General features: G+C 46.4%; 1 protein-coding gene across 1 annotated transcript in view; it reads left to right on the forward strand.

The window, feature by feature from the left end:
- The window catches only part of LOC138658395 (oocyte zinc finger protein XlCOF22-like), a 45908-nt gene that overhangs the window by 16618 nt on the left and 5444 nt on the right, over positions 1 to 23846 (forward strand). Inside the window, exons 4-6 of the mRNA XM_069745838.1 lie at positions 358 to 481; positions 6948 to 7045; positions 7168 to 7285. Of these exons, the coding sequence (XP_069601939.1) occupies positions 358 to 481; positions 6948 to 7045; positions 7168 to 7285 (340 nt within the window). The remainder of the gene's footprint in view (positions 1 to 357; positions 482 to 6947; positions 7046 to 7167; positions 7286 to 23846) is intronic.

The following is a 23846-nucleotide window of genomic DNA, read 5'->3' on the forward strand; positions in this document are numbered from 1 at the left end:
GATTCTGGGTGATGAGCGGAGAGGTGACTGCTGGGACATTATACAGCACTGGAGGATTCTGGGTGATGAGCGGAGAGGTGACTGCTGGGACATTATACAGCACTGGAGGATTCTGGGTGATGAGCAGAGAGGTGACTGCTGGGACATTATACAGCACTGGAGGATTCTGGGTGATGGGCGGAGAGGTGACTGCTGGGACATTATACAGGACTGGGGGATTCTGGGTGATGAGCGGAGAGGTGACTGCTGGGACATTATACAGCACTGGAGGATTCTGGGTGATGGGCGGAGAGGTGACTGCTGGGACATTATACAGCACTGGAGGATTCTGGGTGATGACGGTGTGGCTGTTGTCAGGTTCCTATAAGGTGTCAGGACGTCGCTGTCTATCTCTCCATGGAGGAGTGGGAGTATCTAGAAGGACACCAGGATCGGTACCAGGATGTGATGATGGAGGAGCTCCGGCCTCTTACACCACGAGGTGAGAGGCTCCTTGTTGGCTCCGGTGGATGTGATGACGTCTCTCCGGCGTCGTCCTATAATAGATGAGTTTTCTCCAGACTTGCTCCGGTTTTCTCTACATTTTCTCCGTCTGACAACAGCTTTCATTTCCCTGATTATTTTCTTGTGATCTGTGAGTCGCGGTTTCTCCGCTGTCGTCTCGTCTTCATCAGTCTTGAGTCTTCGTCCTCGGCGGCTTCTTTCAGAATCTTTCTCCTTCCTTAGAGCATCGGTCACATTTTCTCTGTCCCGTCCTTCTGTCCGTTCTCTCCTGTGAGTTCTTCCGGTCCCTAAGCCTGTCGTGGATTGTTACTCAGCAGAGTCCGGGTTAATTTACTGATGATTTTCCACCTAATCCGCTGGCGCTCGTCCGTCCCTCAGAATCCTAGGCTCGGACATCACTGTTCTGATCGCCTGAAACCATGAGAATTGAACAGCCAGTAACAGTGATCGTGGATGCGGGAGGATGGCGACACCCCCCAGGATAACCAAGTCAAATAAGGCAGCACACTGTAAAGCCAAAACTTGGAAACATGAAAATTGAATTGCATTACTGCACTAGAAATATGAAAAATTGAAAAGGTTTAGCACATAAATTGGCCAATTTATGTGTACCTTGTAGCCACGATAAGGCATTTCTCGTATAGAAGGGCCTAACAGTGCCTGTCCTCTCTGAGAAGAAAGTCTTCATCTGAATGGGAACCTAATGTGAGTCCTCTGTTTGACAAAAATCTCTCTGTGGAGGGGTAGTGGTCCTACTGTGATTAAAAACACCTGTGGCTAAAAGGCGGAGTGCTCAGTCAGAAGGCTAATGAATGCAAACTGTAAAAAAAATGGTCGTCACATACAAACATAGACTTAGTGTGAACAGGTGCTGAACCTAGAGTCACCAACTCATATGAAAAATTGAGAAAGTTTAGCGCATAAATTGGCCAATTTATGTGTACCTTGTAGCCACGATAAGGCATTTCTCGTATACAAGGGCCTAACAATGCCTGTCCTCTCTGAGAAGAAAGTCTTCATCTGAATGGGAACCTAATGTGAGTCCTCTGTTTGAAAAAAATCTCTCTGTGGAGGGGTAGTGGTCCTGCTGTGATTAAAAACACCTGTGGCTAAAAGGCGGAGTGCTCAGTCAGAAGGCTAATGAATGCAAACTTAAAAAAAACTGGTCGTCACATACAAACATAGACTTAGTGTGAACAGGTGCTGAACCTAGAGTCACCAACTCATGAAAAATTGAGAAAGTTTAGCGCATAAATTGGCCAATTTATGTGTACCTTGTAGCCACGATAAGGCATTTCTCGTATACAAGGGCCTAACGATGCCTGTCCTCTCTGAGAATAAAGTCTTCATCTGAATGGGAACCTAATGTGAGTCCTCAGGATAACAGCACCATCTACCCACAGCGCCAGAATTTTAATGCGATCACCACGACTTCGGTCGCATTAAACATATGACGTAATGATCCATCCATAGTCAAACAGGCCCAGGTCACATGGACGGATCATTACGTCAGATATCAGAATGGGGTTAATCAGATTGTGGGAGAGAAATAGTTTTCTGAACTAGACCTCAGGGGGGCTTATAGTCTCATTTTCAGCAAGGAGGGAGGTGAGTGGAAGACAGCCTTCAATACACATGAGGGGCACTGAGAACCTAGTGATGCCATTTGGGTTGACTAATTCACTTGCCACCTTTCAACACTTTGTTAATGACCTCTTTAGTCACCTGGCAGACAGGTTTGTTGTGATCTACCTTGATAATATTTTGATTTATTCATCTGACCTTGAGACACAGCAGATGGGGGTGTGGGCTGTGTTGTCTCAGGGTGAATCTCCTAGTAAATGGTGTCCATGTGAATTTTTTTTTAAGAAACTATAATTTACTGACAAACTATGACTTTGGTAACAAGGAACTCTTGGCAGTTAAGTGCTTTTGAACAGTCGCCTTTTTTTTTTTTTGGAAAATGCAGTTCATCTGGTCATGATAATCACTGATCATAAAAATCTATAATATTAAAAATCTGCTAAGCGTCTGACATCTTGACAGGCAAGGGACCGAGGGATAAGCATGTTATGGCGGAAACTTTATCTTTTTGTTTTCCTTGGGGTGGAGATAATTGTTATTGGTTCCTATGCTACAGAAAGGTATAGTTACTGCTGCTATAAGTTTTGACCTTGAGAAAGAGGTTGTAGTGGCTCAGGGGGATGCCCAGGCTGCCTTTTCTTTTGCTAAATTGTTCTTACCTGTTCTTGTCCTTGTCTAAGTTGAAAGTGAACATCATGATTCGGTCTTGGCCGGTCACCCTGGTGGTAAAACCACCACAGATCTCCTTACTCTGCATTTATGGCGGTCTGCGGTGCATCAGGATGTTTGGGAGTATGTAGCTGCCTGTAGTATGTGTACATGTTCTAAGATCCCTCATACTCGTCTGTCTGGGTCTCTCCAACCATTGGTGATTCCCAGTAGACCTTGGACTCCTCTATCACTAGATTTCATTAATGATGTAGCCGGATCTGCAGGTGATAGTTATTTTGGTGGTGGTGGACAGGTTCAGCAAGATATCTAATTTTATTGCACTATTCGCTTTATCCGGTCCAAGACCTTGGCGCAAATTTTCATCAAATAATCTCACAATTTCTATCGGATACCTACTGATATTGTTTCTGACCCCAAGGGGGGTGCATTTTATTTCCTAGTTTTGGAAAGCATTTTGCGCCTGGTTGGGGATTCATCTATCTTTTTCATCCACCATCTAATGGGCAAACTTAGAGACTTATCTTAGATGTTTTGTATCTGAGAATCAGTAAAATTTAGTCACTTTATTTACCTCTAGCTGAATTTGCGGTGAATAACCTTTTGTCATGAGTCTACTGGTAAGTCCCCATTCTTCTGGGGCTACGGTTTTCCTCCTCAGTTTAATAGGAATTGTTCCTTGGGATTACCTGAAGAGGAACAATTTTCATAATCTAACACGTCTGTGTGGCAAGGGGTTCTTAATAATTTGAAGAATATGGGTCCAAATATGAGTGTGGCTGATCTGAGACGTTTGGTGGGTCCGGACCTGTGTGTTGATGACTTGATATGGTTGTGCTCGAATATTTCTAAGTTGAAGGTTCTTTCTTGGAAACTGGGTCCCAGGTTCATTGGTCCTTATAAGATTTCTCCCGTCAGCAATCCTGTTCAGGTTGTAGTCTCTGAAGCTTCCTGCTTGAATGATCTCAGCTGTGCAGTATTAGCAACTCCATTCTCTTATACATTCTTGGCACTGGCCATTGGATTTCCAGTATTAAGTCTTGTGCTTCCTGGTGAGGAGGGCAGGATTCGGTGTTTAGGAGAGTTGTTCTGTGACTGTTGCTTGGTGTTTCGGTTGTGTGCATATTGCCCATTCTCTCTTATTTTGGTTACCTTCCTTACTTCCGCGGTGTTCCCCTCTGTTGTCTGTGAGTGTATATCTTGTGTGTTTGGTATTTTAATTTATTCCCGTCCGTCCGTCCTTGTTTGGTTTGTGTAAATACATAGGAAAGCAGGGTAGGATTCATAAAATATAACTTGTAATAGCTAATGCTAAAAAAAAAAAAATTAAGAACAATACAAAAACAACGCACTTAAAAATATCACTAAGGCTAGGTTCGCATTTGTGGTTGAGTCCGCAGCGTATCGTCCGCATCCACAAACGCATGCAAATGCATGATAACGCAGCATTTTTTTTCCCGCATCAGCTTACGCATGATGCATGCGTTTGTGCTTTTTATGTGCATGCGTTCGATAGTTCCAGGAGGGCGTGTCTAAATCAGTTTCTGGACTTTCGCAATCCGAAGTACGCAAGCGCATCGAACTCTTGAGTATGCAAAGACATGCGTACGCATGCATTCCCAAAGACAGTAATGCGTTTTTTTAACATACTCATGCGCATGCTTGCGCATATTTGACGGAAATTTGCCGCTTCAAAAATTGCAACATGGTGCGTTAGACGTGCCCCGCCGCACACCGCGAAAATACGCATGCGTAAGCAAAAGTGGGCAAACGCATGCACCTGCGTCTACAATGTTAAAGATATGAAATCAAGAGGCATGCGGATGTATGCGTCAGAAACAGTGTGGACACAACCGCAAATGTGAAACCAGCCTTAGCCACAGTAATGAATACATATCCAGGTATACTGTATGTACTCGAGTAGAAGCAGAGGCACTTAATTTTGCCACGAAAAACTAAGTAAGCTTATTGACTCCAGTATATGCCGGGTATGCATTGTCCTATCATCCCTATCTCGCTATGCGTGGCTTTACCCCCCCCCCCCCCCCACCGCTGTCCTGGTATGTGGCTTCCCCCGTTGCTGTCCTGCTGTGCATGGCTTCCCTCGTCCCGTCATTGTATGCATGGCTCCCCTGGTCCCATCGTCGTATGCATGGCTCCCCCGGTCCCGTCGTATGCATGGCTCCCCTGGTCCCATCGTCGTATGCATGGCTCCCCCGGTCCCGTCGTTGTATGCATTGCTCACCCCCTCCCATTCTGGTATTCATGCTTTCCCTTAAAATTAAAAAAAAAATCCTCCCTCCTCTAGCGTGCCATCGCAGAATCTCCGTTGGTTCCAGCGCCTATGGGAGTGGAGACGCGTGCATATTCATTACCTTTAATGAGCGGTGCCATTTGATCACTCAGCACAGGAATAGCTGCCGGCGTTGGGACCAACACCAACGGAGATGCACCGACGGTGCGGAGGAGGGTGAGTATGATGTCTTCTGGAAGCCGGCGGCTGCAGCTGTCACTGCTATAAGAGAAATGAATATTCACTTCTTTTTAGCAGCTGCACATTTACAACTGCAGCTGACGGCAAGCTCCCCCTCCCCTGCCGGCTTTCTGGACAATGATTCATGTATAACCCAAGGAGGGCGTTTTCAGCTCAAAAAAATGTGCTGAAGAGCTCGGCTTATACACATGTATATACGGTAATTGTCATCGATATTATAGCTTTAACCCTTAGATCAATCCAAAGGGCAGAAAAAATCATAAGCGGTCAGGTATTATTCAAGTCAAATAGATCAAATGTCCTGGTCTAGATTCCAATGCGGTAAATGGGAACAATCTGGCCTCGTGTTGTTCCTCAATGATTCCTATATTCGCTGACCTCATAAGGATCCTGATTTGCATTAGGGAAGGGGAGGCACACACTTCTGTCCATACAATACCCCACCACAGGACATCACATAGGATCCATCATACCGTAATCCCCCAGTTGCCGATGCGTTTCATCAGTCAAATCAGGAATATTGACTTTCAAATGATTAATAGGGGTTGTATCTAATGATATGGGTATAAACCCATTACGTGCAGAGGCAAAGATCCGGTACGCTGGATCTTATGGTTAAGTGATATTTTTGTGTGTTTTTATGTGCTTTGTTTTTGTATTGGTTTTGATTTTTTCATATAAAGGGCTCTAATTTTAGCATTAACTATTAAAAGTTATATTTTATTAATCCTAACCTGCTTTCCTATAATACTTTAGATTGGTAGCTATTTTACTTAATTCCGTGTGTATATTCATATGCTATTCCTCCCAACTTCCCTGGGAGGGGACAGATAAAGGCTGATTCAGAAGTTCAGCAAGGTATGTGGCCCCGGTGTCTTCACCATCAGAAGTAATCTGGGAAGCAGGGATAGCTAGGCCCCGAGTTTTCTGACAACAAAATTGTGACAAAAAGGGCACAGAATTTGAGGAAAAGAACATCTTGCCAAAAATTAAGCATGCGGGTGGATTAATCATGCTTTGGCGTTGTGTTGCAGCCAATGGTGCGGGGAACATTTCACAGGTAGAGGGAAGAATTGATTCAATAAAACTTTAGCTTTTTTACAGATGGTGTTATGTTTGCATCAGGAATTTGTTGAAGGTGAAAAGAGGATGGCTTCTACAAATGGATAATGGTCCTAATCACACATCCCAATCCACAATAGACAACCTCAAGAGGGGAAACTGAAGGTTTTACAATGACCATCACAGTCCGTTGATCTGACCATTGAAAATCTGTGGCGAGACCTCAAAATAGCAGAGGATGCAAGACGCCCCAGGAATCTCACAGAACTGGAAAAATTCTCAGAGGAAGAATGGATGAAAATCCCTCAAACAAGAATTGAAAGACTGTTGTCTGGCTACAACAACCATTTACAATCTGTGATATTTGCAAAAGGGGGTGCTACTAGGTACTAACCATGCAGGGTGCACAAACTTGAGCATTTTTCAATTTTCCTTTTTAAAATGTAAAATATGAAAATATACCGTTTTTATTTTTTGCCTAAAATACAAAGGAAATTTGTCATCTTTAATTTTAGGCCTTTTAGAGAACATTTAATCTTCATCTTGCTTAACTGTCCACAATAACAGTAAGTTTGTCCAGGGGTGCCCAAACTTTTATATGCCATTGTATTCCATCACTGTGTGTTTCCTACAGACAAACTCATGGAAAGAAATTCACCAGAGAGATGTCGCCGTCCTCTGTATTCCCAGGACTCTCCAGAGGAGAATGACAACATCCCCGAGGATCATCAGGTAGACGGTGCTGAGCCCTGTACCGGATCTGTATATGGGGGGACATTTGTGATCAAGGTCATAGATGTCATAGATTTTGGTGCTTTCTTGTATCATGCTGATTGTTACATCTGATATATCAGGGTGAAGATCTGACTAACTTTAAAGTGGAGGATGAGACAGAAGAAGAAGCGATGATGAGGTGGAATCAGCCATGTGTGGGTGACGGGAAGGAGAAGATTTCAGTAGATGTTTCCGCAGGTATGTAACCGTCGTGTGACGATGATGACCGGTGTATGATATCATGTAAAAGTCTCCAGTGTAGTGAGGCTTTGTCAGCTGTCCACATCACAGCAGAAACATCCGGTGATGGCGCGGCTGCTCCTGTACGATGTCTGGCGGTGCAACGATAAATAATGGGGCCGTCTTCACACCTTCTTAATGATTTAGAAAGTATATTTTTAATTTTCCTGATTATGCCTTTTTTAATATTACTTCCATCATTTACTTACACATTTTCTTATACAAGTCCCATGGTGCCATATAAATGACCTGAGCTTGTGATTCAGACAGAATCTCCGCCGGAAGATTCCCGATATTGAGGCAGATGGGAGGCGCTGTGGAGTCGGAGTCTGAGCTCATTTCGGTAGAGTCGGTATAAAATGGACTGACTCCGACTCCTAAAATATATAATAAATTGGGTACAGTAGTTCAGTGCAGTTTGTGGGGAATAGTTTTTTCATAAAAATTTGGGAAAGTTATGAAATGTCTTATAAATGTCTGTCCTATTCCTGATCTAAGGTCTAGACTTTTAGCTGAGATGAATCTGCTGCAGTTTATGTTCATGATAAGTAGTGAAGCTCCTCCTCTACAGATAAGGGGAAAAAAATAACAAACACACATGGAAGGAATGCCTGCATTCATCTCAGAATTTCTGGAGTGAACAGGAAAGCAGGATTAAAGAAGGTAAGTATTTCCTAAAGCATATCTAAACTTTCTATAAACTGTGCATAAATCAATAGTCCAGTATATGTTGTATGCTTGATGTTTTAGTTTGTTTTTCCTCTTAGCTCGTGTTTGGAGAAATTAGCTGCCCTGATGACTTACATACACTATACTTATAATATAAGGGGAAAAACTGTTTTCTAACCTCTCAAATTCAGAAATACAGTAACAGAATCGATGAGAACATATATATTTGTGTGTGTGTTCTGCAATATGATTCAGCACAAACATACTCCCTCGCTCCTCCCCTCTTCATAGACTGTGAAAAAATACGATGTGAAGCATTTAGTGAGCTGTACCCTGAGACAAGCCTGACATTGAAAGTTCAGCATAAAGCTATCTAACATAGTTTACAAACTTTATACTTATCTATCCTATTGATTTATGCAAAGATTGTTTTATTTATATCCTAAATTATACAGTGTATGATTCCATATGCTTGCAAGAATTACAATATACCTTATTTTTTTACAGGACAAAAACATTTTGGATCGAATTTACAGAATTACAAAATGTCTAAGAAGCATCTTATGAAGTCAGCTGTATTTGAGCATTTTACAGTGACTCAAGATAAAAAAAACATTTTGTGTGTCAGTGTATAAGTGACCCAGATGAAAACAAATGTTGTGATGCCAAAATCAGTGCATACTCAGGCAGTGATAAAAATGCTCCTTCAAGAGCTTCCAATCTAAGAAGACATTTACAATGCTGCCACCCATAAAGTTACAAAGCTGTGATTGAAAAAGATCACAGCAGCACCAAGAAACCAGAGACCAGCACTTCCTGCCAGGTAAGGAGGAGGAAAGAGCGTCTCAAACATCAGTTACAATATATTTTGTAAGTGACAAAGTTACTGTAACAATGACAGAAGATGTGTTTGAAAAACAGCTCATCGAGCTTGTTGTGAAGGACTGTGTACCATTATCATTATTTGCGTGACCAGCTTTTACATCTCTTAATTGAGAAATGGCCCACAAACTTGGTGTTTCTCTTGAAAGAGAAAGTATTAGAAAATTAGTGATCGAAGAAGCCCTTAACCAAAAGGAAGATCTTAAAAAGACTCTCAAGAGATGCTTTGTATTTCTTAAAATAGATGTCTGCACACGTCACAGAGTGAACTGTTTCGGTATCAATGTTCGATGTTTGTGACAACAAAAAAATTGTTGCTAAGACGCTGCCAGTAAAAGATACGCTCATCACCGCAGCCAGTTTCTTCACACCTTAGTGGAAAAGTTCTGCAAGATTATGAACTAAAAAAAACAGCTGCTTCACACCTCTTTCCTATTCATCACATGCACTTTGTTGTTCACACGCTGCAGCTGGCAATAAGATAGTCTGCAAGAGGGACATGCTGGAAATCTGATTAGCAAAGTGAGGAAATTGGCTATTGCTGCCCTAAAATTGATTCCATCTTGAAGAGACGGGCTGGAAAAGGGGCAATTGTGGATCAAGGCACTCGGTGGGGCAGCACCTATTTAATGATTGAGCGATTTGCTTGAGTTACATAGTAACATAACATAGTTAGTAAGGCCGAAAAAAGACATTTGTCCATCCAGTTCAGCCTATATTCCATCATAATAAATCCCCAGATCTACGTACGTTGAAACCCTCCCTTGTAGATATGGCCAACCCTCAGGTAACACTACATGAAGGTCAATGGACACAAGTGGCTGAATTTCATCACCCATTTATAAAGGAGTGAAAGAACTTGTTGTTTTGCCTGTCCCAAAGAGGAGGTTTAATCGCAGATGCAATTGCTGCTTCAATGAAACAGAGAGAGACACGGCTATTAGAAAATAAAATTTTTCTGGCAGCGGTTTATGTGGACCTGAGTCATCATATATTGCTGGATGATCAACAGCTTACTAAAGGAAAAGAAGCTTTGATTGAGGTAGCAGTTAGGATGAGCTACAGGATGGCGAAGAACAAGAGGACTCTGGTGCTGCCATTCCTTCATCCTCATCAGATGAGAAGTTTGATTTTGACAAGTATTTGAATGACCTGGAACAGGCAAAGCGTTGCTGCAGGGAAAAAGATTCCACTCCCATAGAAAACAGATTGACCATATTTCAGCAACCTTTTTCACTTGCTCTCAAAGAAGTAGAAGAGTTCAATCAGGCATCAAAACTGACTGCACGATGCAAATCATTTATACCCTGAAATTGTTAGCGATGTCGCCCATGTGGTAACTGCTTTACCACCAACCCAAGTTAGTGTAGAGAGGTCGTTCTCGAGCCTTAAAGTAATTAGGTCAGATGTGAGGTCATTATGAAGGAGGATCTGATGGAGGCGATACTGTTTCTCAGAACAAATTCATAGACTGCACAAATGCTATTCAGTAAGTTTTTGTTGAAAAAAAAACTTTTTTTTTTATTACACTTACTGCAGAGGGTATAATAAATTGTAAATATGAAAAAGTTGTTTTGTTCTAAAGTTGTATTCCAATAAATATATTTTTATGTTCTATCTAAATGGCTTGATTATGGTATCATAATAATGATTAAAAGCCTGATGTTACCATTTTACCACAGTAAATTTGTCACTTAAACATGAGCCATATATGAGGGAGTCGGAGTCTCAGAGTCGGTGTCATGGAAATTGAGGAGTCAGAGTTGGAGTCGGAGATTTAGCCTACTGACTCCACAGCCCTGGTCTGTCCTATGTCTGTCCCACCGATGTCTCTCTTTTTAGGCTTGTATAAATGCACGGTCAACCAGTGTTTGCACCACTGATTAGAAGGGCACCACTGAACAGAGTCCGCAGTAACTCTGCTGCCTCATTATAGTGAATGGATCTCTCGGGGTGTCATCTGAATCACATATTTTTTTAGATTTAGTTGGAAACCCCGATGTAAGTGCTCAGCGTAGAGCCTCGCAGGGTAAATGCTATCCAAAAAGTTCTTTACCCCAAAATGCCACTAATAAAAGCTTCTACTCAACCCACAAAAAAACAAGTCCCCACTCAGATTCCTCATTTGTTAAAAGAAATAGTGGGGGTGTCCACATTACTGGTAGCACAAAGGCTCTGGAAAAGTGATGTGGCTCCCACCAACAGAAATCCAGCAAAATCTGCGCTTCCAAATACCCCTCCTCCTGAACCCCAGTGTGCCTAAACCACAGTTAGTATCCACATGTTTGGCATTAGTGTAGCGAGGAGAGCCCACTTAATTTACGGTTCAAATCTTCAGAATTACTGAGCAGCACAACATACTGGGCACTACAATGTACAGGCACTATAATGTACGGGGCACTACAGTGTATGGGGCACTACAGTGTACTGGGCACCACAATGTACTGGGCACTACAATGTACTGGGCGCTACAATGTACGGGCACCACAATGTACTGTGCACTACAATATACAGGCACTATAATGTACGGGACACCACAGTGTATGGGGCACCACAATGTACTGGGCACCACAATGTACTGGGCACTACAATGTACTGGGCACCACAATGTACTGGGCACTACAAGATACTGGGCACTACAATGTACGGGACACTACAATGGCATACTTTCATTTAGCAACATCCATTGCTGCTTGTCTCTGGAAAACACACATGGAGTCAAAATCGTCACCACACCTGTAGATAAATTCTCAGAGTGGTGTAATTTTCAAAATGGGGTCAATTGAGGTGGATTCTCTTCTTCTGCCACTTAGGGGCTCTGTATATGGAGTCCACAAACTATTCTACGAAAATTTGCTCTCCAAGTCTCAAATAGCGCTTCTTCCCTCCCGAGTCTGACCTTGTGGCTAAGCAGTACTGTACAGCCACATAAGGGGTATTGCCACGTTCAGCAGAAACTGTAACAAATTATGTGATCATTTTTACCCTTTTCCTTTGTGAAAATGAAAAAATTTGGGGCCAAAACAACATGAGGGGGGGATTCATTTGTAACCCCTTCAAGACCTTGGAGTTTTTAGTTTTTGCATTTCTGTTTTTTGTTCCTTGTCCTCCCAGAGCCATACATACATTTTTTTTTTTTTTTTTTTGGTCAATATGTCCATGTGAGGACTTATTTGCAAGAGGAATTTTACTTTTGAACTACATCTTTTTTTTTTTCCATATTGTGTACTGGAAAATGGAAAAAAATACAAAGTGCGTTGAAATTTCAAAAAAAGTGCAATTCACCGATTGCTTTTTGGATTTTTTTTTTACCATGCTCCGAAATGCTAAAACTGCCCCGCCACTATGATTCTCCAGGTTATTATGAGTTCCCAGACACCAAACATGTCTAGGTTCTTTTTCTTTTTTTTTTAAAGTGGTGAAAAAAATCCAAAGTTTGCAAAAAAAAAAAAAAAAACTATATATATATATATATATATTGGACTAGGTGAGGGTAGATACGATCTTTATATCGCCTGTTATTGCAGACTGTGGAGACCTGGGTGTCGTAACCAGTGCCTTCCCCCCTCCCATCAATCCCGTAATGAAACACACACAGTCCTAGGTGGGTTGAACAGGTCGGTCACAGTTTATTAATTAAATAATCGGAGAAAGGGCAATTACATATCGTAACGAGCGGCTCGGGCCGAGCTCCTGTCAGTGATCGACAGGGGAATTGGCCCAACGAGCGGTTACGACCTTTGCCCTCCTCCGCTTTTTCCGCTGTGACTTAATAAAGGTTACCAGGGTTAGTTATAACACCATACGTAATAAAAAATTTTTTTTTTTTTTTTTTTTAAATCTTATAACATAATTCACACATTTACATTCTCCTGGGGGTTAGTTTAATCATTAGCCTTTAAAAGGGAGGGTGGGTGGGACAAAAGCTTCCAGGTGTCCTGCCGAGAGTGAAAGAGAAAGTTCCTGGCCGGACACCTGGATTTAACCCCTGTAGGAGTGGCCGTAGGACCCCTCCCCTCTAGTGCCCACTGGCCGGCTGGGGGTCTTCCAATTAGTGCATCACTAAGGGGGGAGTGATGCTAGGGGGGAACTGGCACAGACATTCTTTTCGTGCAGCTCTCTGTGTGCTCCCCAGTCAGAGACGCGTACCTTAATCAGTACCGCGTCTGCCAGACTGTGGAGACCTGGGTGTCGTAACCAGTGCCTTCCCCCCTCCCATCAATCCCGTAATGAAACACACACAGTCCTAGGTGGGTTGAACAGGTCGGTCACAGTTTATTAATTAAATAATCGGAGAAAGGGCAATTACATATCGTAACGAGCGGCTCGCGCCGAGCTCCTGTCAGTGATCGACAGGGTAATTGGCCCAACGAGCGGTTACGACCTTTGCCCTCCTCCGCTTTTTCCGCCACGGAGGATCCCGTGTATTAACTACGCGGGACTCCGACCCCACCCCTCGATGTTAGGGCCTGTTCAACCCCATCCTGTAAACCAGACAGAAAAATATCGAGGCCAATGTCCGTTAGGTGAACTCCGTCCGGTCTTAATTGTGGCGTGTTATCCCCTTGTAGCGGGTGGTGACGGATCACGATACCGCCTCTTCCTCTCACATATTTTCCAATCCGCGCGTTGAATTTCCTTCTTGTCCGCTCCATGGCTTTTTTATCTCTTACTCCTCGCCAAACGGCCCGTGGTGTTATATCCGACCACACCAGTATCATGTTCCTGAATAGACAGCTGAACCTTTCCATATCAGTTGTCACCCATTTGTACAATTCGGCCACCTTTTGTTTGCCCAGGTCATTGCCACCCGCGTGTACCACCATTATTACCGGGTGTTCCGCCATCCTTGCTATGCCAACCATCTCCTTGAACACCTGTTTCCACTGGAGGCCTCTGACACCCCTCCATTTAACTTTTATGCCCGGGAGGTAAAGATTTGTTCCTCCTGGCCGCAGTTTGGCCCTCTTTTCGGCCCAGTAAACGTAGGAATCTCCTACAACCCAAACATCAACCCCTGAAAGAGACAACACATGTTAATTAAGCAAGTCGGGTCTTATGTATCTGGCGAAGCATGCTGACTTCCAACGACCCATTCTCTGCACCTCAGCCTCTGACACTCCTGCCCTGGCTGCTTCTGTGGCTGCCCCTATGCGGAACGAATGTGTTCCGTACTCTTTTGGATTTGCGCCGGTTTTTTCCAAGCATAGCTTGAACATCGCCTGGAATTGGTACTTGGTCAGAGGGGACCCGTCTGTATGAGTGAAGAAAAATCTACCAGCGTGTCTTATCCCGGCGTATCTTCTAACCATTTTTAGCGGGCAAGCTGGGCCATCTGTGGAGTTAACCAGTACCCATGTGCCCCTACCAGTGGGATCGCATTTGGATTTTCTAACCCTGATGCGCAGGGCGTCACTGCATATAACTATGTCCTCATTAATTAGGCCTCCTTCCGACGCGTTTTTTGACCGCGGTAGCAATTCGCTGATACGCAGCGCTCCGAAAAAGACGGTCGCAAAAGTTGCTGATATGAGGGCCGCCTCATATTGCGATAAGCAGACCGACGGGGATATCGCAATCAGGTCCTGCAATAGTCTCAGAGAAATGGGCGGCGACATTCTTGGCTTGGCTGAAGCCTTTTCCAAACCTTTTATGGCTTGTCTTATGCAAATGGACATAGTTACGTGTACCCAACCCAATAATTGAAAGAAAAATGCTAGCCCCGATAATTACCGTTGTGCCGAGGTGCCCGACGCCCCACTTTCCCTCATCCGTAATAAGAAATCGGTTGTCACCGCGCTTCGTGCTCGGTCGCATTTATCGACTGGCCTACCCCGAATTAGTGAGCACCACTCCTCCCAAGCCTTACCATACACGTGCCAGGTAGCTGGCGAAACGGAGGCCCGGATTAAGGGCATCAATGATTGGCCACTGTGTCCCACAGGGACTGTGGACACCGAATACCCCGGGGGTTGCGCGTTGGGCTGCTGGATTCTGAAAGCCTGCCAATTGGAAAATAACAATGGTTAATGATATTCTCGTCAACCTCCGCCACCACGGTGGCTCTACACCAAATATTGTTTTCAAGGCATAACAGCGCAAGCCGTCGCAAAAGAGCAAGTATGGGCAAGGATGAAGAAGACATGTGATTTAAACTCTTCGCTGTTTTCACATTTTTAGTTTGGAAACGAATGTTCATGTTCCTCAACTGATCGGCCCATATCTCCAACGCTGCTACAACCACAAACAATTCCCATAGGGCCGGGTCTTGCCCCCACATTGTTGTCGTCCATTTCTCTGGCCAACCAGATTTGCACCATTGGTTTTTATAGATTGCTGCGAAACCCTCTTTTTTGTTCCACCCTATTGTCAGCCCTAATTCCTCACATGCGATCTCTCTAGCCATGACGCACGTGTGACCGTTGTACGATTGTAGGAACGTCTGCCATACCAGCAGATCTATGGCCGGGCTGAGAAGCACCTTTTGTTGCCAGCGATATTCTGCGCGAGAATGCTCTGCCGACCGGCATTACCCGGCAGGCGAATGTCAGTAGACCCAATAACGCCTGCATTTGCTGTAGGGTTACCTTGTTAACTTCGAGGAAGCTTTTCAACCTTTGCAGGGTTTTTTGTATTTTATCCTCTGGTAATCAGAAAACCATCATCTTGGTATCTATTTCAATGCCCAGAAAGGGCAATACATTACATGGTCCCTCCGTTTTCTCCGGTGACAAGGGCACGCCGAATTTCAGTGAGATAGATTTGAATTTTTCTAGTAGATTGGTGCAGAGTTTAGGATTTCTGGGGCCGACAAACAGGAAATCGTCGAGGTAGTGAATAAGGGATTTACTGCCCGTTTCGTACCGAACTACGTGCTGAATAGCTCGAAATAGTGACATGAGATGGAACATCCCATTGGGAGGCACATGTCGAAGTAATAGTATTGGTCCACTTTGCAGCCCAGAAAGTGGAAACATTCGGGGTGCACGGTTAGTAAACGGAATGCCGATTCTATTTCGGATTTGGCTAGTAGGGCGCCGGGTCCGGCTGCCCGTACTAATTCTACCGCTTTATCGAACGACGCGTATGAGACGGAAGCTTCTTCTGGGAAAATTGCGTTGTTAACCGAATCGCCCTTTGGGTGAGATAAATGATCGATTAGGCGGTATTTACCGGGTTCCTTTTTTGGTATGATGCCTAATGTAGATATTTTAATGTTTTTGAAGGGGAGCGACTTAAAGGGGGGCTGCTACCCTACCCATTTCCACCTCCTTGATGATTTTTTGTCTAAGATTTTGGGGGATTCGCGAGCCGATTTTAGGTTATCAGATAGGGTTGGCGTTCTTGTTAACCTAAAGGGAAGAAAGAACCCGTCAGAGAATCCTGCCTGCAACTGCTGAGCCGCTTCCTTATTGGGGTAGAGATTTAGCCAGGGGGCCATCGCAGTTGCGCTCACTGGGGTTCTGCCTTGTAGGCCCTTTGTATGCCTGACAAATGCACCTTGACGCTGGGTGTCCCCCCCCGCAAGCGGAACAGTCATGTCTGAATTTGCATAAATTGTGGAAACGGCAGTTTCCCTCGTTATATAGCCAGCAGGCCCCGGGTTTTCGCACGACCACTGAGTTCTGACCTGCAGTTGTGGACTAATACTGCGAAGGCCTGGAGCCAATTATTCATGGTTAACCCGATTTTTGATCTCCCTCTATCGAAACCCCTTTCGTTAGCTCTATCAACCGTTTGTTGGTCCGTTGATAACAGCGACCAAATATCAATATAATCGTTGTCCCAGATTTTCTGTCTCGTTTCCTGGTCTATATGAGCGCCTAGCGGGTTGATCCCGCAGCAGAAGGCGTCTTTGTGTAGATTAGTGGACTGTGGTGTTGAATTGTTCACCACATTTCCCCTTGCATGAGTTAATTGTAGGATTATCTCCTTTAACGCTGAAGTTAGCTCCATTTCCTTTACATTAACCCCGTAGCGTAACGTTTCCTCGCTATCCTTGGAACACTCAGCGCTGTGTGACTCTGGACGAGTGTACACCGATCCTGGAGGAACCCCCGCAGATGTTGACGGGGGGATGTCGCAGGACGGGGAAACTCTGGCTCCCGCTACAGCGAGGGATTGGCCGATGCACTGATTATCGTGCGTTGGAGCCCGATTACTACCACGTGGTGGTGGATTGATGGCTCTGTCTTCCGTGACTGCGTGGTGGTTGTTGTGGCTGGAAGCCGCGGGGGATTGTTCTCCCCGGCTGATAGCCCTAGAGGGTGACCGTGATTTAGAGGACTTGCCGCGTGCATGATGACTCCTATCCGGACTTAGCGATACATCGGACCCCTCGGATGTTGCTGATGACAGCCATCCTGTGGCCGGGATCTGCGGCGGCTCCTATGGGAGCTGCGTCTGCGACGGTAGTGGCGTTTAGAGGAGTAGCGGGAACGGCGAAGGGAGTTATCGGAGGAAGATTGGGAGGACGTGCGGCGTCTACGCCTTCGTCCGCCGTTATAATGCGGTGTAATGGGGGGGATTCTATGAGTAGACAGAGGGGGATTATTGGCCGTAGATGGTCCTGCAGTGCTAATTAGAAGGGGGGGGGGGGCGTAAGGAGGTAACTGTATTCTTCCCTATTGCTGGGATTTGACGGGGCGGTGGTTAACGGAAGATTTTTATTAAGGTTTTGGGCAGTGGGGGGAGGTGAGAATGTGTCTGTGCTTGGTGCGTTTACTGAGATGTCGCCGTGATTCCCGCTTTGCGGCTGTTGAGCGCCTTGCTCGGTCCTAAGGGACCGAACAACGCGCTCTTCAGCCGCCCTATGACCTCTCTGGCCTGACCCCTGATACCCCCGTGCAGGCATCAGTGCTGCGCCTGCCGGGGGTAGGCTAGAGGTCACGCCCGGTGACAAATCAGAACGCTGTTCGGTCGAGTTCGACCGAACAGCGCGCTCTGGGGAACGTGAGGGGTTAAAACCAGACTCCAGGTTACCGCCTGCGGGCAGCGTACATGTGCCATCAGGGAAGGTAATGGAGGACTGGCTAGCGCTGTTCTCCTCGCTGGGATCCGATGACCGGAAGTGGGTGGGCGGAGACAGGAAGTTGGTGGGTGGAGCTTTTCCCCGGTGCCGGACTAAGCCCGAGGAGAGAGCCGGAAGATGCCGGCAGCTGCGAGGCGGTGAGGCCGCCCCCTCCCCGACCTGGAGCCGCTCTGGGGCGCGGAGTAAGCGGGCGGACCGCCTTTCCCCCTGTATCGCCCGCAGCGGCCCTGGAGCGGCCGGGGGTTGGGGCGATACCTCTAACCGCCCGGCGCTGCACACCCCCGCTGCTGCCCCCGGAGCTGCAGGAGGGGAAAGTGGCGGCGCCGCGGGCAGAACGGTGCGACCGGGGATTGGGGCGAGGGCTCTAACCGCCCGGCGCTGCACGCCGACACACCGCCTGCAGCCGGAGCTGCAGGCGGGGAAAGTGGCGGTGCCGCGGGCGGAACGGCGCGACCCGCCGCCCCCTCTGACAGGGGACTGCAAACATTTCTACGGCGGGTGCGTCGCCCGGCCCTACTCCGCCGCCTATGCCCGCCCGACGCTGGTCGGGCCCCGGACAGCTGCGGACCAGAGGGGGGCGCAGGCGCAGGTATCCAGGCAGCTCCACCCTCCGTACCCCCGGCACCCATCGCAGAACGACCCGTAGCCGGCGTGCCGATCCGCGGCTGAGGAGAGCCGGACATGGAGCGACCTGAGGGCCCAGGGGAGACGACTCTAGCCGGACCACCAGGTGAGGGGATTGTGAGCAGGGGGGAGGAGAGGGGACAGAAAGCTGAGCCCTGACCCCGGTAAAAATGGCCTGAAGCCAGTGCTCACCTTTCTGTGCCGCTCCCCTCAACAGGGCCGCAACCAGGGGGTCCGACATCACTGCAGGGGCACAGACAAAAGGTTCCAGGTGTCCTGCCGAGAGTGAAAGAGAAAGTTCCTGGCCGGACACCTGGATTTAACCCCTGTAGGAGTGGCCGTAGGACCCCTCCCCTCTAGTGCCCACTGGCCGGCTGGGGGTCTTCCAATTAGTGCATCACTAAGGGGGAGTGATGCTAGGGGGGAACTGGCACAGACATTCTTTTCGTGCAGCTCTCTGTGTGCTCCCCAGTCAGAGACGCGTACCTTAATCAGTACCGCGTCTGCCATTTTATTGCAATGTTGCAGCAACCAAAAAGCGTAATTCTGGCATTTAGATTTTTTTAACGTCACGCCGTTTACCAATCAGATTATTTTTACATTATGATTCTGAACGCGGCGATAAATGTGTATTTTTTTTATATATATATATATTTTTGATTTATTTTAAATGGTGGTGATTTGAACTTTTATATTTTATAATTTTCTTTTTGCTTTTCACTAACTTCAGTAGTCTCCATGGGAGACTAGAAGCTGTGATCATCTGATTGACTGCTACATGTAGCAGGGCTGAAACCCTGCTCTGTGTAGCAGAAATGCTCATCTGCTGTGAGGGCCGTCCACAGGAAGGCGCTCATTGTAATTTGATATTAACAACAACAGGGGTCCCCTGCAGATCCCAGGTTGTCATGCCAACCGATCGGCGGGGTTTTTGACGTGCTTCTAGTGGAAGCATGTTGTCAGATTGATAACGGCATTTAATATCGGTGCCCATAAATTCATAGCCATGAGTCTGACCAGACGTGTCTGACCATCTTAGAAATTGCATTTTTAAATTGCAGTTTTTTAATTGCTATGAATTAGACTAGAATTCCATGGGGCATTTGAGCATTCATCACTGCTGTACTTTCATCATCCTCATCACCACCTGTATCCTCTAATCAAGCTGTTTTGTCTACCCACAGGTATGCTGCTGTCCATCTACTCTGCCTTTCCTGCAATGTGTGTTTATGTGAACTGCATATAATTCCCACCTGGTATGCTGCTGTCCATCTACTCTGCCTTTCCTGCAATGTGTGTTTATGTGAACTGCATATAATTCCCACCTGGTATGCTGCTGTCCATCTACTCTGCCTTTCCTGCAATATGTGTTTATGTGAACTGCATATAATTCCCACCTGGTATGCTGCTGTCCATCTACTCTGCCTTTCCTGCAATGTGTGTTTATGTGAACTGCATATAATTCCCACCTGGTATGCTGCTGTCCATCTACTCTGCCTTTCCTGCAATGTGTGTTTATGTGAACTGCATATAATTCCCACCTGGTATGCTGCTGTCCATCTACTCTGCCTTTCCTGCAATGTGTGTTTATGTGAACTGCATATAATTCCCACCTGGTATGCTGCTGTCCATCTACTCTGCCTTTCCTGCAATGTGTGTTTATGTGAACTGCATATAATTCCCACCTGGTATGCTGCTGTCCATCTACTCTGCCTTTCCTGCAATGTGTGTTTATGTGAACTGCATATAATTCCCACCTGGTATGCTGCTGTCCATCTACTCTGCCTTTCCTGCAATGTGTGTTTATGTGAACTGCATATAATTCCCACCTGGTATGCTTTGCTTACCCATTGTTTTCTATCCATTCGTATTTCACTTCCCTTGCTTCTTGCTTGCATACCTGAGTGGCCATCTACCCCACCCCCTCTTTATGACCTGGCTTAACTGTGAACATGTGCTCTAGACACACACGCCCACATCCTCCCTCTCAGCTGTGAGCCCTTAGGTGCCCATAAATTCATAGCCATGAGTCTGACCAGACGTGTCTGACCATCTTAGAAATTGCATTTTTAAATTGCAGTTTTTTAATTGCTATGAATTAGACTAGAATTGGACTGGAATTGACTGGAAGGTAAAGGAATAGAAAACCACTATAATGTTTCGGTTTCTTTTCACATTCACCCCCATACTACTTTATTTCTTCCTAACTCCTGTAGTCCCTCCACCCAGTAAAGAACTAGTCATTTCTCCCTCCATCCTCCCCAGTCATCTCACCTCCTCCACAGAACTATTCCTCCACATACAATCCTTTCTCGCCAGGCACACACGGCCACATCATGACCTATCCAGCTCACACCTTCTAACGCTCTGTCTGCTGCTCCTCATTGCTGGCGACATATCCCCAAATCCTGGCCCTCCTCATCACATCCCCACACTCATTTCTAATCCCCTGCCACGATCCTCTACACGTCCTCGCAACCACAGTAACCTCATACCCATTCATCCAGCCCCCACTCCCCCAATTTCCCTATCTGGAGCACTATGGAACGCACGCTCTGTCTGCAATAAACTTCCATTTATCCATGACCTCTTTATCAATAACAAACTCTCCTTCCTCGGCATCACTGAAACCTGGCTCACCCCTTCTGACACAGCCTCCCCTGCGGCACTCTCTTACGGTGGCTTCCACCTTTCTCACACACCCCGCCCCAGCAGCAAGCATGGCGGAGGAGTTGGTTTTCTCCTGTCAGATAACTGCTCCTTCACCCCAATCCCACTGCCACCCTCTGTTATCCTCCCTTCCTTTGAGGTGCACTCTGTGCGCATCTACTCCCCCTCCAACCTCCAACTGGCTGTCATCTACCGTCCCCCAGGGCCAGCCACCACCTTCTTCGACCACTTCACCACCTGGCTACTCCACTTCCTCGCCGCTGACATCCCCACTATCATCATGGGCGACTTCAACATCCCCATTGACACTTCCCTCTCAGCTGCCACTAAACTTCTATCTCTCACTTCCTCCTTTGGCCTCACTCAATGGTCTTCTACAGCCACCCACAAAGATGGTCACACACTGGACCTCATTCTCACTCGCCTCTGCTCCCTATCTAACCTCTCAAACTCACCTCTTCCTCTTTCTGACCACAACCTACTTACATTCTCTTCCCTTTCCACTCCTTGTCTACAACCCCCACCCCACAAACTCTCACACCCTCGCAGAAATCTTAAACACCTTGATCTTCACTCACTCTCTGAATCCCTCCTCCCTCTCACAGACATAAGCTCCCTACACAATGCGGATGATGCTGCCACTCTATATAACACCACAATAGCTGCAGCTTTGGAATCTCTTGCCCCTCTCACACATACCAAAGCTCGCAAAATCAACAGACAACCCTGGCACACCAGCATGACAAAAGAACTGAGGCGAGCTTCCAGAGCTGCTGAGCGCAGATGGAAAAGATCCCACTCCATCGAGCACTTCATCGCATTCAAACAGTCCCTCACTGCTTTCAAAACCATGCTCGCCACAGCAAAACAAACCTACTTCTCATCTCTCATATCCTCCCTGTCTCACAACCCCAAACAGTTATTCAACACCTTCAACTCTCTCCTCCGTCCCCCAGCACCTCCTCCCTCCCCACTCATCTCAGCTGAAGACTTCGCCTCATTTTTCAAGCAGAAAATTGAGAACATCAGAGACAATTTTAGTAAACAACCCCCAGAACCCTTCCTCCCAACTACCCAGCCCTCCACCTCCAAAACCAACTTCTCCACCATTACAGAAGACGGACTCTCCACTCTACTCTCAAGATCGCATCTCACCACCTGTGCACTTGACCCACTCCCATCCCACTTCATCCCAAACCTCACCACAGTCTTCATCCCAACCCTAACCCATCTCTTTAACCTATCACTAACAACTGGCATTTTCCCCTCAAGCTTTAAACATGCCACAATCACACCTATCCTCAAAAAGCCCTCTCTTGACCCATCCTCTGTATCTAGCTATCGCCCTATATCGCTTCTCCCCTTTGCCTCAAAACTACTGGAACAACATGTCCATATTGAACTGTCCTCCCATCTATCTTCCTGCTCCTTCTTCGACCGCTTTCAATCAGGCTTCCGGTCACACCACTCCACTGAAACTGCCCTAACTAAGGTCACCAATGACCTATTAACCGCCAAGAGCAAGCGACACTACTCTGTCCTCCTCCTCCTGGACCTGTCCTCTGCCTTTGACACAGTGGACCATTCCCTGCTGCTGCAGACCCTCTCATCCCTTGGCATCACAGAATTGGCCCTATCCTGGATCTCATCATACCTAACTGACCGTACATTCAGCGTCTCCCACTCACACACCACCTCCTCACCTCGCCCCCTATCTGTCGGAGTCCCGCAAGGTTCAGTTCTAGGACCCCTGCTCTTCTCCATCTACACCTTTGGCCTGGGACAGCTCATAGAATCTCACGGCTTTCAGTATCATCTCTATGCTGACGACACACAGATCTACATCTCTGGACCAGATATCACCTCCCTACTAACCAGAATCCCTCAATGTCTGTCCGCTATTTCATCCTTCTTCTCCACTAGATTTCTAAAACTTAACATGGACAAAACAGAATTCATCATCTTTCCCCCATCTCACGCGATCTCCCCAACGAACCTATCCATTACAGTAAACGGCTGCCCACTCTCCCCAGTCCCACAAGCCCGCTGTCTTGGGGTAATCCTTGACACTGATCTCTCCTTTAAACCACATATCCAAACCCTTTCCACTTCCTGCCGCCTCCAACTCAAAAATATTTCACGGATCCGCACATTCCTAAACCAAGAATCTGCAAAAACCCTAGTCCATGCCCTCATCATCTCCCGCCTTGACTACTGTAACCTCCTGCTCTGTGGCCTCCCCTCTAACACTCTTGCACCCCTCCAATCTATTCTAAACTCTGCTGCCCGACTAATCCACCTGTCCCCCCGCTATTCCCCGGCCTCTCCCCTCTGTCAATCCCTGCACTGGCTCCCCATCACCCAGAGACTCCAGTACAAAAGCCTAACCATGACATATAAAGCCATCCACAACCTGTCTCCTCCATACATCTGTGACCTCGTCTCCCGGTACTTTCCTGCACGCAACCTCCGATCCTCACAAGATCTCCTTCTCTACTCCCCTATTATCTCCTCTTCCCACAATCGCATACAAGATTTCTCTCGTGCATCCCCCCTACTCTGGAATGCTCTACCACAACATATCAGACTCTCGCCTACCATCGAAACCTTCAAAAAGAACCTGAAGACCCACCTCTTCCGACA

This window comes from Ranitomeya imitator, chromosome 1 (assembly GCF_032444005.1).
Source record: "Ranitomeya imitator isolate aRanImi1 chromosome 1, aRanImi1.pri, whole genome shotgun sequence".
Taxonomy (NCBI): Eukaryota; Metazoa; Chordata; class Amphibia; order Anura; family Dendrobatidae; genus Ranitomeya; species Ranitomeya imitator.